General features: G+C 43.1%; 1 protein-coding gene across 1 annotated transcript in view; it reads right to left on the reverse strand.

Annotated features, from left to right (window-relative positions):
- Nucleotides 1-15,927, reverse strand: part of LOC143925685 (dynein axonemal heavy chain 11-like) — a 701,866-nt gene that overhangs the window by 610,749 nt on the left and 75,190 nt on the right. The window contains exons 9-10 of the mRNA XM_077450147.1: nucleotides 12,685-12,843; nucleotides 3,630-3,713 (exon numbers count right to left, since the gene is read on the reverse strand). Coding sequence (XP_077306273.1) covers nucleotides 3,630-3,713; nucleotides 12,685-12,843 — 243 coding nt within the window. The remainder of the gene's footprint in view (nucleotides 1-3,629; nucleotides 3,714-12,684; nucleotides 12,844-15,927) is intronic.

Consider the following 15,927-nt stretch of genomic DNA (forward strand, 5'->3'; position numbering starts at 1 on the left):
TTACTTTTTTGCAATTTTTTTTTTTACATTTTTTTTGCAATGCTTTTTTGGTGAAATTTCAGGGGTAAATAGACCCCTGAAGACTTACATGTGAGACAGAGAAGGGGACTGGGGAAACACATCCCTCAGTTCCTTTATGAAGCCTCAGCTACAGAAATTGAATGAACAAGAAGAGCTCTTCCTGTTCATTCATAAACGGTAGCATAGTAAACAGTGCGAAACCTAATATGACAGGGGGGGGGGGGGCACACAGGATCCCCTGGAGCAGGGGCTGGGTTGCAAATTTAGCTCAGGTGCATCCAATTTCTCTTGATCATTGCTGAGATGTTTTTATACCTTGATTTGAGTCCACTTGTGGTAAATTAAATTGATTAGATATGATTTTGAAAAGCACACATATAAAAGGCCTCACAGCTGACAATGCCTACTGTATCAGAGCAAAATCCATGAGGTTAATGGAACTGCCTGCAGAGCTCAAAGACAGGATTATTGCAAGGCACAGATCTGGGGAAGGCTTAGGGTTGCCACCTCATCCCTTTAAACCCGAACACATATGAATTACACACGTAGCGGCCATAAACCCTTGTAGGGCAGCCTTAACTTTATGGGCTTACCGGTTACCTCCGCTTGGCTTGTTCTTCCACGTCTAGGGGTTGCCAGGGTTGATACCCAACAACTTGGACGCTGACACCAATAAAGTCCTTTTGAAAGGTTTTATTTTGCAGGGGTAACATCCAACAACACAGTCTCGTATAGGAACAGAGGGCAAGGGTAAAAAACTCAGGCACCTTGAACTGCAGACATAACAAAGTCTCTAGTACCAATCAGAGAGTAGCCACTCGCAGCTGGGCGCTTCAAGGCTGAACAAATCTCTAGCTAGAGATTATGGCAGTCAGCACTTTGATTCAGATCTTAATTATCCCTTCCCAGACTCCTCAGCGGGGCACACCCACTGATTGGTTCAGAGAAGGCTGATACCCAAAACGTCCATCCAGGCCTGGTTCTGGCTTGTCATGTGCACCTCGCTGTACACATGACCAAGCAGAACTTCTAACACAGCCCAGCCAAACTGATGTCAAAGCTAACCTACATAATTAACCCCCAGAACCCCACTACTGTTCTGAGGCAAAAACTAAATTTACACATGAATGACACTTTGTCCAAAATGTCATCCCCTACACACAGGTTCTGAGGCTAATTTAATGCAGGTAAGGCACCAAGTGAGTTTAATTACCACCTTAATCAGCCACAGAACCTGTGTAATTAATATGTATTCGGGTTTAAAGGGATAAGGTGGCAACTCTAGGAAGGCTACAAAAATATTTCTGCTGCAAGGAAGTTTCCCAAAAGCACAGTAGCATCCATAATTCTCAAATGAAAGAAGTTTAACACAATCAGGACTCTTCCTGGTCACCCAGCCAAACTGAGCAATCAGGGGAAAAGAGCCTTAGTAACAGAGATGACAGAGAACCCGATGGTCACTCTGAATGAGCGCAAGAGATCCTGTGTGGAGATGGGATAATGTTCCAGTAGGACAACAATCAATGAATCCCTCAACCGATTTGTGCTTTATGGCAGATTGGCTAGATGGAAGCCTGCTTGGTGGTTGGAAAAAAGCACCCAAAGGACTCTCAGACTGTGAAGAGCAAGATTCTCTGGTCTGATGAAACCAGAATTGAACTGTTTGGCCTCAATTCTAAATGTTATGTCTGGAGGAAACCAGGCACCCATTATCACTTGCCCAATACAATTTCAACAGAGAAGCATGGGGGTGGCAGCATCATGCTGTGGGGGGGGGGGGGGGGGGGGTTCAGCAACAGGGACTGGGAGACTGGTCAGGGTTGAGGGAAAGCTGAATGAACCAAAAAACAGAAATATCCTGAATGAAAACCTGTTCCACAGCTCTCAGGACCTCAGACTGGGCCAAAGGTTTACCTTCAAACAAGTGTCTTAGGGACATCTCTGTAAATGTCCTAGAGTGGCCCAGCCAGAGCCCTAACTTGAACCCTATTATACATATTTGCTGCCAATAATGCAATTTCCAAAAAATGAAAATTCATCCGAATTTCAATTTAGAACTAAACTAACTGCACATGTCTAGTTGATGATAAATTCCCATTAGAGGAACTGAGAGATGCAATGTTAAAGTGGTTGTTAACCCACTATATACAATTCACACCATCGTCTCTGTTGAATAATGTGATCTGCCCCTGTGTCTGTGTTTTATAAAAATAATGCAGCTATATACTTGATTTCAGAGCACCACTTGGCGCTCACATGACCAGCCGGCTCTCTCCTCTCTCAGCCTGACAGCTGCAATGGGTGTTGTCAAGATTCCCCCACTGACGTCAGTCAGGAGGGAAGGAGGAGAGAGTCGGCCAGTCACGTGAGCGCTGAGCGGCGCTCTGTAATCAGGTATATAGCTGCATTTTTTATATAAGGCACAGACACAGGGGCAGATTACATTATTAAACAGAGAGGATGGTGTGAAAAATTATCTGTAATTTTAGTAGCAGGAGGGGAGGGGGTGTGCAGGGACACAAAGATGACAGACAGGGAGGGAGCGGAGGAGAGGAGGACAAATTACTACAGGAGACACAGCGGATGGTGGAGGCACGTTCACTGACCAGTTTACAGAGGGGACGGGCAGAGCCAGGCAGGATCAGCCAGGTATTTCAGGTGATATGGGGGAAGGGGCATGCATGGACACAAAGATGACAGACAGGGAGGGAGGGGGGGAGAGGAGGACAAAGGACTACAGGAGACACAGCGGATGGTGGAGGCATGTACACTGACCAGTTTACAGAGGGGGAGGGCAGAGCCAGGCAGGATCAGCCAGGTATTTCAGGTGATATGGGGGGGGGGGGGGTTGCACAGCACAAGCACTGTGCTGTTTAACATGCTTTAAAGTAACAGGATCCAATTTTTTGGGGGGGTAACAAACACAATAGAATAGGAATGATGGCAACTCATACCTGCACCTAAAGTGGCAGAACCACATTTTTTTACTTTCTATCTTCATGACCAGTGGGATAAACACCAAGGTCCCAGGAAAGAAAAGTAAGACATAATTCTAAAATTTTATGTCTGTCACTAGAACATGAGCTGAGGGGGAAACTACCAAAGACAACCATTAAAGGAGGGCTTTCTTCTAATTTTGGGAAGGTTCAATCAATTCCTGTTGTGTCACTGGGACATGGAGTGAATACAAACCTCCCCAATAAAAACACAGACAGCTGTGAAAACCTGCCAAGGATTTTAAACCCTCTTTGCTCTGCCCAAAGCTAGGGAAAAAGTTTTGCCTCAAGTTCCACTTTAGTCTTTGGGAGAATGAAGATGGAGAGTGGCACCATTTTTTAACCTCAGTAGAGCTGGGTGGGAACGGAGCTTGTAATCCCTATATGGTATTCAAGAAGTAAAAGAATCCAACAGATCATCCAACCAGGTAATATTCTTGTGAAATGCACACATACATTTAGAGTGAACATAGTTTTTAAGAGGACAACGTAATTTATTTTAATTGGCTGTCAAATATTTGTCTGTAAATCATTCTCACAGATAGAAAAGGCCAAAATCATGTTATTTACCATTGTATATAATAGAGCGTATAATCGCAAAAAATTTTTTACCTTTGCAAATCTTCTCAATTCCATATCCATTTGCTCAACATTTATCTGTTTCCATGGCGTTTTCATCCAGTCTTTAATGCTTGTCTGAAGAAAAAGCACAAAGGTGCCCTGTGATATGCCGTACTTACTGGATATGTAAAAGCATGCTGTGTTAATGCAATAAAAGTATCACAAATTAATATTATTTAGACTTATTGATACATTTATATTCCTTTTCAGTACTTAAATCAGAAGTTTTCGTAGATCTGTTTTTTTTTTGTTGTTTTTTTTTTACTCCTTCCAATTTCCTGTGATTGTGGCTTTCTTTTTTTTTCCTTCATTTTGTGAATTACTTTTTTCCTACATAATTTTTCTGCTTTTTGGTACATATTTTTTTAAGAATCCTTCCTTCCCTGCATTTCTTTCCTTTTAGCTTTTCCAGTTCCAAAGTGCCAATAGAGACCAGACGCAGACTGGCCACGCATGCAAATCCATCTGCTGAACATTGTTATAAACATGCAAGTAAACATAGGGGAGGAAGAACTATCTACAGGCACCTTAAGGTATATCTAAAGGCAAAACCTTTCTTTTATTTTTGGATAGAGTTGAGAGGGATTACGTATAACACTTGTCAATTTATATTGCTATCTGTGCCCCCGTTCAGAAGATTCACCCTCCCGATTTGTCCTGTTTACCATTTTAATTACATAGTTACATAGTAGGTGAAGTTGAAAAAAAGAAACAAGTCCATCAAGTCCAACCTGTGTGTGTGCTTTTATGTCAGTATTACATTATATATCCCTGTATGTTGTGGTTATTCAGGTGCTAATCTAATCGTTTTTTTTAATTATCGATGATCCCCGCTGAAATCACTGCCTGTGGAAGAGAAAAGCAGTTTGGCATTGTATGCCATTGCTGAGCCTATCATCTACTAGGACCCCCAGGTACTTTTCCATTCTAGATTCCCCCAGAGGTTCTCCCCCATAGTGAGTAGTTGAAGGTGAAAGTAAAGAAAATCCCCAAAATTCTCCTTCAGAAATGTAATAGAAGGGAAATCTTCCAATGGGGACACCAATATTGGTGACCAAGGGGTCCCCAATGAATTCCCTTAATTTGCAGGGATCTCCTCTCACTTTCTGTTTGGCTAAGGGACAGGAAGTGTAGGAAAATCTCTGCAATGAAAGACAGAGGCTCTATCTAAAATGAAATAAAAAAATGTGCCTATAGTTCTACTTTAAGCTCCTTGTACACTGTTGTATGTATAGATTTGTGTACTTACTTTAATGGCAGTACAACCAATGAAGGTTGTACTGCAGACTAGCCATGCATCTGAGAAGAAATGTGTTGCATTTGGCCTAATCTGCATAAATAAACATCTATAAATCTGCATGCAAGGAGTCCTAAAGCAAGTCAGTCCTTCATCATACAGGGCAAAGTAACCAGATTATTTTAATGCCTCATTTCCCAGCTCCAAACCATTCTAACTGGAGCATACATAGGGCTAAGGACCGTTTCCCCATCCTCATGTGACAGCATCGGGCAAAGAGCAGGTATTCTTTAAGAGAAAGGGACCCATTTAAAATGGAACGCAAATACAGGATTTCACATAGTACAGAACACCACTGGAAATACTCCAAACTTCGCCTACCTTATACATATTACTCATAAAATGCAGAGCACAGTGTGAAGCCTCTCCACAATGCTGCTGAGAACTCAACCAAATAATTGAAGAACTCTTTGAAATGACCTATCAATGTCATGATATGATAAGTTTCCTTCAATGGCAATAAGAATAAATGGTACTTTGCTTGTTTTGATACTCTAATTACCCGCACACACGATCGGATTTTCCGACAACAAATGTTGGATGTGGGCTTGTTGGCGGAAATTCCGACCGTGTGTATGCTCCATCGAACACTTGTTGTCGGACCTTCCACAAACAAATGTTGTCTAGCAGGTTCTCAAATTTTCCACCAACAAATGTTTGTTGTCGGACTTTCCAATCGTGTGTACACAAGTCCGTCGGACAAAAGTCAACGCTTGCTCAGAATCAAGTATGAGCCGGAGATATAACTAGCATTTGTAATGTAGATATCACGTACGTCTTGTACATCACTACGTTTGTAATTGTTGGCCAACATTAGTGTGACCGTGTGTATGCAAGATAAGTTGGAGCCAACATCCTTCAAACAAAAAAACACAGTTTTGTTGTTGGAGAGTCTGATCGCGTGTACGGGGCATAAGGCTTGATTCACGCCTATGCATTTTTAGTGCTTTTTGCATGTTGTAGATTTGCTCTACAGAGCGTGTTCCATAGGAAACCATGTTAAATGGGCTGTGGTCTAAATCTGCAAAATGCAAAAAGCACTAAAAATGCATAGGTGTGAATCCAGCCTTAAGCTGAAAGCCATGTGGTAGAGGATTTTTTTTTCTTACTATAAATGTTCCCTATAGCCATGTAAATATATTCCAAGAAATTCATAGCACTTACATTTCTCTGATGGATTTTTCCTGCATAGTAAGCACATTGTGATATTTTGGCACTTTAGAAATGAATAAAGCATTTCTTTAGGTAATTGTGAAAACAAAAATACTTTTGACAGGAGGTACTTAGTAGAAAGCCATTAAATAAAGCAGTTACAACACTTTTTTTTGTGGTTTGGCCTCTTAAAAACACCTGTGCCTAATACAGGAAAGTCTTCCGACAGTTTTGCAAAGCTTTTCGACATGTTTTCCAGAGTCAGGTATTTCTTATTATTGCCATTTTTAGAATATGTTGATATGGCTGCAACAGGTTCTATAGTAGTTGCTGCCAGTTCACAGATAAGCAAACTGTCTGTAAATAAAGAGGACCTTTAACCTCCTCCTTGCCAGGGTTAATTTTGATTTTTACTCCTTCTTACTTTGTCAGCTGGGTTGAGCTACAATATCATACTGATCTGTCCAGCGAATACAGCAACGTCCACCTGTAACCAGCCAAAAGCTGCGGCATGCTTACTCTCACGCTGCCATATTCTTTGTCATCAGGAGGCAGGCTGTTCCTTCTGGGTTCTAGCAGCTTGCCATTAATAATGCTGCAATGTTGCGATGGAGTTCCGCTGAAACTGTCTTGCCTACACACGATCACACCAAAGTCCAACCGTCAAGAACGCGGTGATGTACAACACATATGACGGGACTAGAAAACGGAAGTTCAATAGCCAGTAGCCAATAGCTGCCATCTCGTACTTGCTTCAGAGCATGCGTTGTTTTTGGTCTGTCGGAACAGTATACAGAAAGCGTTTTTTCCAATAGGAATTGGTTCCCTCTGAAATATTTAAAACATGTTCTTTTTCTAGGTCCGTCAGAACTTTCGCAAAAAATAAGTCAGATGAGGCCCACACACGATCAGAATATTCGATGAAAAGATTCCATCTGACTTTTTCTTTGGGACATTCCGCTCGTGTGTACGCGGCATTAGTGACATTTTTGACACTTTGTGGGAATCAGTGACACTAATACAGTGCTAAAAGTATGTACTGTCACTGTACTAATGACACTGGCTGGGAAGGGGATAACATCTAGGGCAATCAATGGGATAAATGTGTGCCTAACAAGTGTTTTCTCACTGTGGGGCAGGTGATTTTACTAAGGGAAAACATAGATCCCTGTACTTGCTTTGCAGGAACACAGGATCAATGTCGTCTACACTGACAGACTGGCGAACTGCCTTGTTTACATAGGCAGACCACAAGGCGAGTCCGCCGGATCCGCTGATTGGCTCTGATACCCAGAAATGCAGGATTGCGTATATAAGTGATCCTGCGCAGCGCGACCACCCTGTAGCAGTAAATCTGCAATCAGGTGATCGGCAACTGGTTAAGAACATCAGCATTATGATAACTCTGATGATCCATTATGCCAGAGAGACTGATAGCACCCCTGTGTTGAAGCCTTGAAGGCACTGGCAGCCCCACGATTGGATCTGCTTCCCCTCTATTCCTGCTGCTGGACATCGCCAGCTGAGCTCAGCTGCCTCTCTCTGCCCGCTGCCGCCACCGATGGCCTCACGGCCTCTCAGGTCTCTCTCTCCAGGCCCCGGCTACTACTGGTTGGGGAGCAGAGGAAAATGACTCTGCCGGGGAAGGCAAGGAGATAAGCAGGCAGGCGGCTGGCCGGAATTTGAGCCAAGGCATAATAACATGTGAGCGGAGCTGAATGGGCATGTGCCGGAAACTGAAGAAAATTGCCCCAGCTCCTGTTGAAGTCAAATCCGGGGACAAAACCAGGGACAGACTTGGTCCGGGGACAGTGTCATCAATCCGGGGACTGTCCCCTGACATCTGGTCACCCTAACATATGTGCATGTGTATTCTACATAGCCCTGAAGTCTTGTGGAATACATGACGTGGGTATCCCAAGAGCCTTTGGACTGGCAGACATCACTCTCACCCAGGCAAGGAAGGCAGAAATGCTGTCTGCACTTTGCTGATAGGTATCCTTTCCAATAAATAATTTTTTGTTGCAAATTGCTGAAAGGGAGAGCGAGCAAAATAAAGAAACAACAAAAAGTGAGTGAAGGTCTGCTTTAAGACTAACTCCGAGTTGGTGTACAGAAAGACACTGTCATGATAATACGGTCTCAGTGCCCCAAAACTGTGTGGGCAAACACAGGGCAGACTGGATGTTTTGAAATTCACAAGCAATCAGTGACAGTTTTTAGAAAAGACGCAGAGCAGGCTTATATCCTTATAGCTAAATAGCCAGCCAGTGACCCTCTGCCAAAGCATATAAACCCAGGAATACATCTCCACATATAAGAGGAGTCAGTAAACTCATTTTATTAGTGTTAAGCCAGAGTACTATTAAGCAAGGTTTTGGATGTGAAAAGCTGCTTATGCACCACATTTCAGCAGTGGACCAAAGGACTGAAAGCAAGTCCCTGGAAGACTTTATGATCCAAGATTGGCTGCTATACATCTGTCCTTCAGACATCCAACAGTTTGTGTTGGAGTGTAAGTCAGAATCTGTCAAAGAAACAGCAGAACTTGCAAATTTCTACCTCAGCACTTGAAGATATGACCTCTATACAACTCCTGCTAGTGGCTGTAAAGGAGAAACGTTCATCAACAGCAACCCGCTACACCTGTGAGCAGGGCAGCCATCAGAAATTTTGGAGCCCCTTACATAGCTTTAGGACTGGGCCCCCGGGCCTGACCACCAACATTCCCCAGGATCCACCCCCTGGCCGTTTCACAGAATCCGCTGTAAATGGAGTGGAATACAAATTACAGCTTACCAATACTTAGATGTGGTTGCTGCATTTTTTTTAGGCTTTTTGTAAGCACCTTTATTGTAAGCACCTCTGCCAGTGGTAAATGGAGAAAGAGGGCAGAGAGTGAGAGGGCAGGGAGAGCAAGAGAGAGGGCAGGGAGAGCAAGAGAGAGAGAGAGGGGGGGGAGGAGAGAGAGCGGAGAGAGAGGGGCAGAGAGAGAGCACAGGGAGAGAGCGGGGAGGGAGAGAGAGCGCAGGGGGAGAGGGGACTTAGAGAGGGAGCAGGGAGAGAAAGAGGGGGCTGAGAGAGAGAGAGAGAGAGAAGGGAGAGAGAGAGCAGGTAGAGAGAGCAGGGAGAGGGGGGAGAGAGAGAGAGGGGCAAAGAGAGACAGAGTGCAGGGAGAAAGAGGGGGGATGAGAAAGAGAGCAGGGAGTGAGAGAGAACAAGGAGAGAGGGGGGACAGAGAGAGCAGGGAGAGAGAGCTGGCGGAGTCAGAGAGAAAGAGCACAGAGAGAGAGAGGGGGGCTGAGAAAGAGAGAGCAGGGAAACAGGGGGAACAGGGAGAGAGAGCAGGGAGAGGGAGGGGTGGGGAGAGAGAGCGAAGGGAGAGGTGCCTGAGAGCGAGAGCAGGGAGAGGGAGAGAGCAGGAAGAGAGAGAGCAGGGGGAGAGAGGGGGCAGAGAGAGAGAGCAGGGAGATGATTCTAAATGGCACCCCCACACAATAGATGGACATTACAGCACAGTGTGCATGGAGATTTTTTTGTTGTTGTTGTGCACCATGATGCATGCTAGTGTGTTGCCAAGCATTGATTTTCATTGCAACGCACGTCCATAAGCAAGCTTTGTTGGTGTGCCATTCCGTGCTATTTGTGTAACTACCACAATGTGATGCATGGCCACTGCTGCGAGCAAGTCCTTTAAGTAAATGTTGAAACTCATATGTTCAGTTTGAAAAGAACCTGTCACAGGAGAAATGTGGAGGCTGCCAGTACTGACCTTATCCTCCAAAAATGCTAGCTGTCTGGTGAATGGGCCCCGATACTAAATCCTATACATGTAATACTAAAATAACCATGACTGTTAAAGGCTAATTGCAGGTTGAATGTACCGCATAATGTATATTACAAGTGGATAACAAAGGATGACAGAAGAGGATTAGATAGAAGTAACTGCCTGTTGGCACCAGGTCACAGGTCAAATAGGCCAACATTCATGTCAGAATCCAGCTGTTTTAAAAATGATACATTGATGAATTTAATTTCACGTTTAGTAAGGCTGACTGTTGGTGGCTTACGTGACTGCTGTCAGGTTGCTCATTGACGCTTTTCATGACCGCTGAAATACTTTACACAGATTTTACACCTCCTTCTCTTGTTAAAGTATTCTTCTGCATTGATTTTCTCTTCCCCCTTGTTCCAGTAGAAAAAATTAAGCTGCTTACTTTGCAAGGGAATGTATTTTTGCTAGCACATGATTGAATGGTGGAAGTCAGCAGAGCTTTACCTCATTCATTAAGCTAAAATTCCCTTGCAAAGTGAGCTGCCTATTTGTTCTTTGTAAATCAACCCCACTGTGTGGGCTGTGTTATGGTAGTTGAGGCAGCAGCTTGGTTTTCTAGGAAGGAAATCAGGGTATACATGTTCAGTGGTACAGAGAGGGGAGAGGTGTTGATGGGCAGAGATCTGTAGTCTAGCTGACAGGACTAGCAGTACTAGTTGGGATTACAGTATAGCAAATGCACTGTGCTATCACCCTAAACAGAAGGTTTAGAACCCACAAAAAAATTGGGAAATATGCAAGTACAGTGCCTTGAAAAAGTATTCATACCCATTGAAATTTTCCACATTTTGTCGTTACAACCAAAAATATCAATGTATTTTATTGGGATTCTATGTGATAGACCAAACACAAAATGGCACATAATTGTGTGAAGTGGAAGGAAAATGATAAATGGTTTTCACATTTTTTTTACAAATAAATACCTGAAAAGTGTGACGTGCATTTGTATTCAGCCCCTCCCCCGAGTGAATACTTTGTAGAACCACCTTTCTCTGCAATTGCAGCTGTAAGTCTTTTTGGGGATGATGTCTATACCAGCTTTGCACATCTAGAGATGTGGGCAAATTCTCCCACCGGAGCTGTGCATCTCTGCAGCTCCTAGAGAGTTACCATGGGCCTCTTGGCTGCTTCTCTGATTAATGCTCTCCTTGCCCGGCCTGTCAGTTTAGATGGACGGCCATGTCTTGGTAGGTTAGCAGTTGTACCATACTCTTTTATTTTTGGATAATGGATTGAACAGTGCTTCGTGAGATGTTCAAAGCTTGGGATATTTCTTTATAACCAACCCTGCTTTAAACTTCTCCACAACTTTATCCCTGGCCTGTCTAGTGTGTTCCTTTGCCTATATGATGCTGTTTGTTCAATAAAGTTATCTAACAATCCTTTGAGGGCTTCACAGAACAGCTACATTTAGGCTGAGATTAAATTACACACAGATGGACTGTTTATTAATTAGGTGACTTCTGAAAGCAATTGGTTAAACTAGATTTTAGTTAGGGATATCAGAGTAAAGGAGGCTGAATACAAATGCACCCCACACTTTTCAGATATATATATATTTTTTTTAAATTTAGAAAACCATTTATCATTTTCCTTCCACTTCACACTTATGTGCTACTTTGTGTTGGTCTATCACATAAAATGCCAATTGCTTTGGGGGCAGATGTGCAGGCTCACTCCCAAGCCGGGCTGTGTGCATCCATAGACACACACAACATAACTCAGCCCTGCCCCTCACTTTCTGCTCACAGGATTTGACTCACAGCAGCAGAAGCCAGTAATCTCTGCATGCTCCCTCCCAGGCCGCTGCTCTATGTGTCAGTAAGACATATAGAGCCGTGGCTCCCCCCCCTCCCCCCCCCCCCCCCCCGCTCTCTCCTTGTTCACTCACTGGCTGTAATTGACAGCAGTGGGAGGGGGAAGGTCACAGAGAAACATGAAGGCATGAAGGTAAAAAAACTTCAGCCTTTAGAACCACTTAAATGCAGGGATTGTTTAACATGTTTTAACCTTAGAACTACTTTAAAGTTTAGGAGGAGTCTCCCCAGGGTCTTTGTGGGAATGTCGGCAGTATGAGAGTAGAGTGTTTTTCTAATCACAGAATGTTGCCCCTGAGCCTTGTGGGAAGCCAGGGAAGGACCAATAGAGGCTTCTGGACTATTGGGACATAAATAGCCTGCCCTGATACCACAGCACTACTCCTAGAACTTTGCATAAAGTACCACCCAATAATGAAAGCTATGGAAGAGATATTATTACAGATTCACCCTCCCGACATTGATAGATGATCCCCCCCCCCCAGGTAGCACGCATGTGATGACTCGTGCCCCCATGTAACATGGGCCCCAAGTGTTCGGTTTCACTTTGGGAGCTATGACCTGGAGCACAAGTAACACAAAGACCTGTGTAAGGAAGCGGTCTGGGCATTAAGGTGTAAAAGAACAGTGACTGGGAGGATGACCAAGAGTGAATGGCCTATGGCCTGCACATGATTAAAGTGTGAGCTTGGCAAGGTTGGAGAGATACTTTTCTACATGTGCCTGTGGCCCATGTATATGCATGTTTTGCAGAGATGTACTAAATATATTGTTTTCTTATTATTTTGCTCAAACATACACTATACATATCAAAAACATGTGCTGTCTGTTTCTGCTCCTACATACATATATAAAAGCAACAATGAAACAATTACTTTGTGAACAATACATTTTTTAACATTGCCACTTTGCTTGTAGTATAGACAAACTTGTCTATGGACTTACCCGTACAAATACAACCATATCCCACACTGACTTCAGTAAGGCGATGGCAATGCGACATTGGCGTAGCTGTTTATACTCTGGGACACTGACTTCAAACAGTTCTGCTGTTTCCTGCAGTTTTCTCATCTCATCCTCCAACCTGGAGATATTTCTATGGGTCTAAAGACAGGAATATTGTCATTTGGCCGCATGTTACTTGTGACATTTCCAAGGAGTGTGAATTATCTGCTGTTACACTTGACTACGTCCTGGAAAGTGCATGTAGTGTATTTTCAGGGAATGAATCACGCTTCAGGTGGTTGAAGTCCTTAGCATTAACAGTTTCAACACTACCAAACAACATCTGGGAATTTTATGGACAGTTTGAGGGTGAACAGAAGTAATTCATATCTCTTTACCAGTACACAACAAGCTTTTATTTTCTGTCACTCAGTCAGAAATGTGTGAAAAAGCTCCAGTGCAGTCTACTGTGTGCACTGGCATTTTTACTGTAGGCATTCTTTAAAGCAGGGCTGTTTTACTTGTAGACAAATTCTAGTGCATTGTATTTGTTTCCTTTGGCTTGCTGGTGGGAATCTAGTCAACGGAAGAGTATGTAAGCTAAGAAAACTAAGAAAACTGAAACATCTTCTTCTCTGCTTATGCTCATTAGTGTCCTTTAAAGCAGATCTGTCCCTCTCCTCCCTATATAAATTATATAAAAAATGTACAATTTCCCTAGTAAAAGTGTTATTCTGCAATAAAACCTTCATCCTATCTCTTAATTAACCATTTGTGGACCACCCCATAGCTACAGGGCAGCCGTGACCCTGCACTTCCGGGTATCAGGTGCAAGTGCAAGCCACCGACCCAATGTCCGCCGTCACCCACTGATTGTTGTATATACAGGCAGAATGGCAGTCTGCCCAGGGCTGTCTGTAAGGCAGGGCAAAAGGAGCAGTTGCCCTGGGCCCTGTCATTGTCGTGGGACCCAAAGCAGCTGCCTCATACTTGTAAATTATCCTGGCTTAAATTCCCCCGTACCTTAAAGTTTTAGTCCTGTGCTGTGTCCCGATATCTCAGTGTGAAGTGCAGCTACTAATGCTGCCCAGCTCTGCCCTGTTGTTTTGTATATATGACTCACCTGCAGACCCTGTGTTTATATATAAATAACCATCATTGATATGTAAATAGCGGTGGCATTCATATGTAAATAGCCATGACTGGCGGCATTGGTATGTAAATAAAGGCGGCATTCATATGCATATCATACCACCCTGAGGTCATATCCACCATCACCTATACTGAATGCTGCCCACTGGGGAGGTAAAGGGAAATGCGTGAAAGTCTTTAAGGAACAGCTAGGAACAGGTTGGCTGAGTGGATGGAGGAGAGTACCACCTGCGGAACATCATTGGCTTGCCCTTTTTCCATGCAATTCTTATATGGCTGGATAAGCTTGGTGTCGGCTAATAGACACACTGAAATGTGAGTGCAATATATTTTAAAGAATTTCTTAATTAAAGGTGTTACGGTTTTACACCATGTTGGTCTTATCTACTTTTGTATGGGCACACGGAAATTGAGGAATTACTAACGGGAGAGTTCATTGAGGATTGGTTATCCGTTGAATGAACCGAAGGCTCATTGTATGGTGAAGTCTGGTATGTGGCCATTCTTTGAGGTGGTGGTCGCACAATCTTGTTTTTGGCTGATATACATAGTTTGCAGACACTATAACTTTTGTGCAAACCAATCAATACACTCTTAGCCCTTGTACACAAGGTCGGAGAATCCGTCGGAATGTGTCCTATCGGACCATGTCGTCGGATAATCCGACTGTGTGTGGTATGCATCGGACTGATTCCGTCGGAATATCCGTCGGACCCAATTTTCCAACATGTTGGAAATATTTCCCGACCAACTGGGGCGGTCGGACATACTCCGATCATGTGTAGCGAATTTTGATTGGACCAAGTGCCACGCATGCTCAGATCAAATTCCTACATCAAAGCTATTGGCTACTAGCCTGAATGTAGTCCCATCTACGTCATCACGTTCTGAAAGATCGGATTTTTCGACAACTTAGTCCGACCGTGTGTATGCAACAGTTTCGGACAAGATCCGACGGACAAAATCCGACTGAGAAAATCCGACGGATTTGGTTGTCGAAATCTCCAACCGTGTGTACAGGGGCTTATTGGGATTTTCTTTACCAAAAATATGTAGCAGAATACATATTGGCCTAAATTGATGAAGAAATTACATTTGTTTAAAAAAAATTATTGGATATGTTTTATAGAAGAAAGCAAAAATTGTTTATTTTTTTCAAAATTGACGTTCTTATTTAGTTTTTGTTTTGGTTTTTTAAATAAAAAACGCAGAGGTGATCAAATACCACCCAAAAAAACACTATTTGTGGGGAAAAAAAGGGACATACATTTTATTTGGGTACAGCTTTGCACGACTGCGCAATTGTCCGTTAAAGTAACGCAGTGCCGTATCGCAAAAAATGGCCTGGTCAGGAAAGGGGGGGGGGGTAAATCTTCAAGAACTGAAGTGGTATTTTGTTTTATTTTTTCTCCTATTTTGATAAGCCAGAACGGCAAAAGTTCACCTTTTCATTTGTTCTGAAAAGGTGAACTAACCCTTTAACCAATTATTCTTGGCATATACATTCTTAATGGTCTGCAAAACTTAGGGCACAGCAGGAGTATGTTCCTCAAGTAAATACCACTTTCTCATTTCATAAAGTATGGAGGTATGGTAACATCATCATCATGCCGATGAGATCCCTGTAATTCCTGAGTACTCCAAATCTCATAAGCAGATGTTGCATCACTGTATCACAGTGTATGGTCATCTTGGGCTACTAAACATTCTCAGAGATATAGCCAGAAAGAGGATGATTTCACCCTCCTCTAAGCACCAAGGGAGGAAACCAGAGGACAGGTATGTCTACTGTCTAGGTGTTTTATGTTTTATTTCAGCAAAGGGGAGGGGGCACACTTAAAAAGGGAGAGCCTGTTTTTTAGGTTCAAGGCCTGTTTTAATTAGCCAGCAAGAGGTCACTTTTAGGGCCGATTCACACTATGATTTTTAACGCACGATAAAGCATATACACAGGTTAGTCATTGTTTTAAATTATGTTAATTCACAACAATTAAATGAGCATTGGCTGAAAAAAATTATGTTAATTGATGCACTGACACGTGTTAAAGGACTTATTGATGACAATGGCAGTGTACAAAAACACGTTGTCAA

Source organism: Lithobates pipiens, unplaced genomic scaffold (assembly GCF_037356315.1).
Source record: "Lithobates pipiens isolate NorthernLeopardFrog02 unplaced genomic scaffold, aLitPip1_a1.2 Scaffold_22, whole genome shotgun sequence".
In the NCBI taxonomy this organism is placed as follows: Eukaryota; Metazoa; Chordata; class Amphibia; order Anura; family Ranidae; genus Lithobates; species Lithobates pipiens.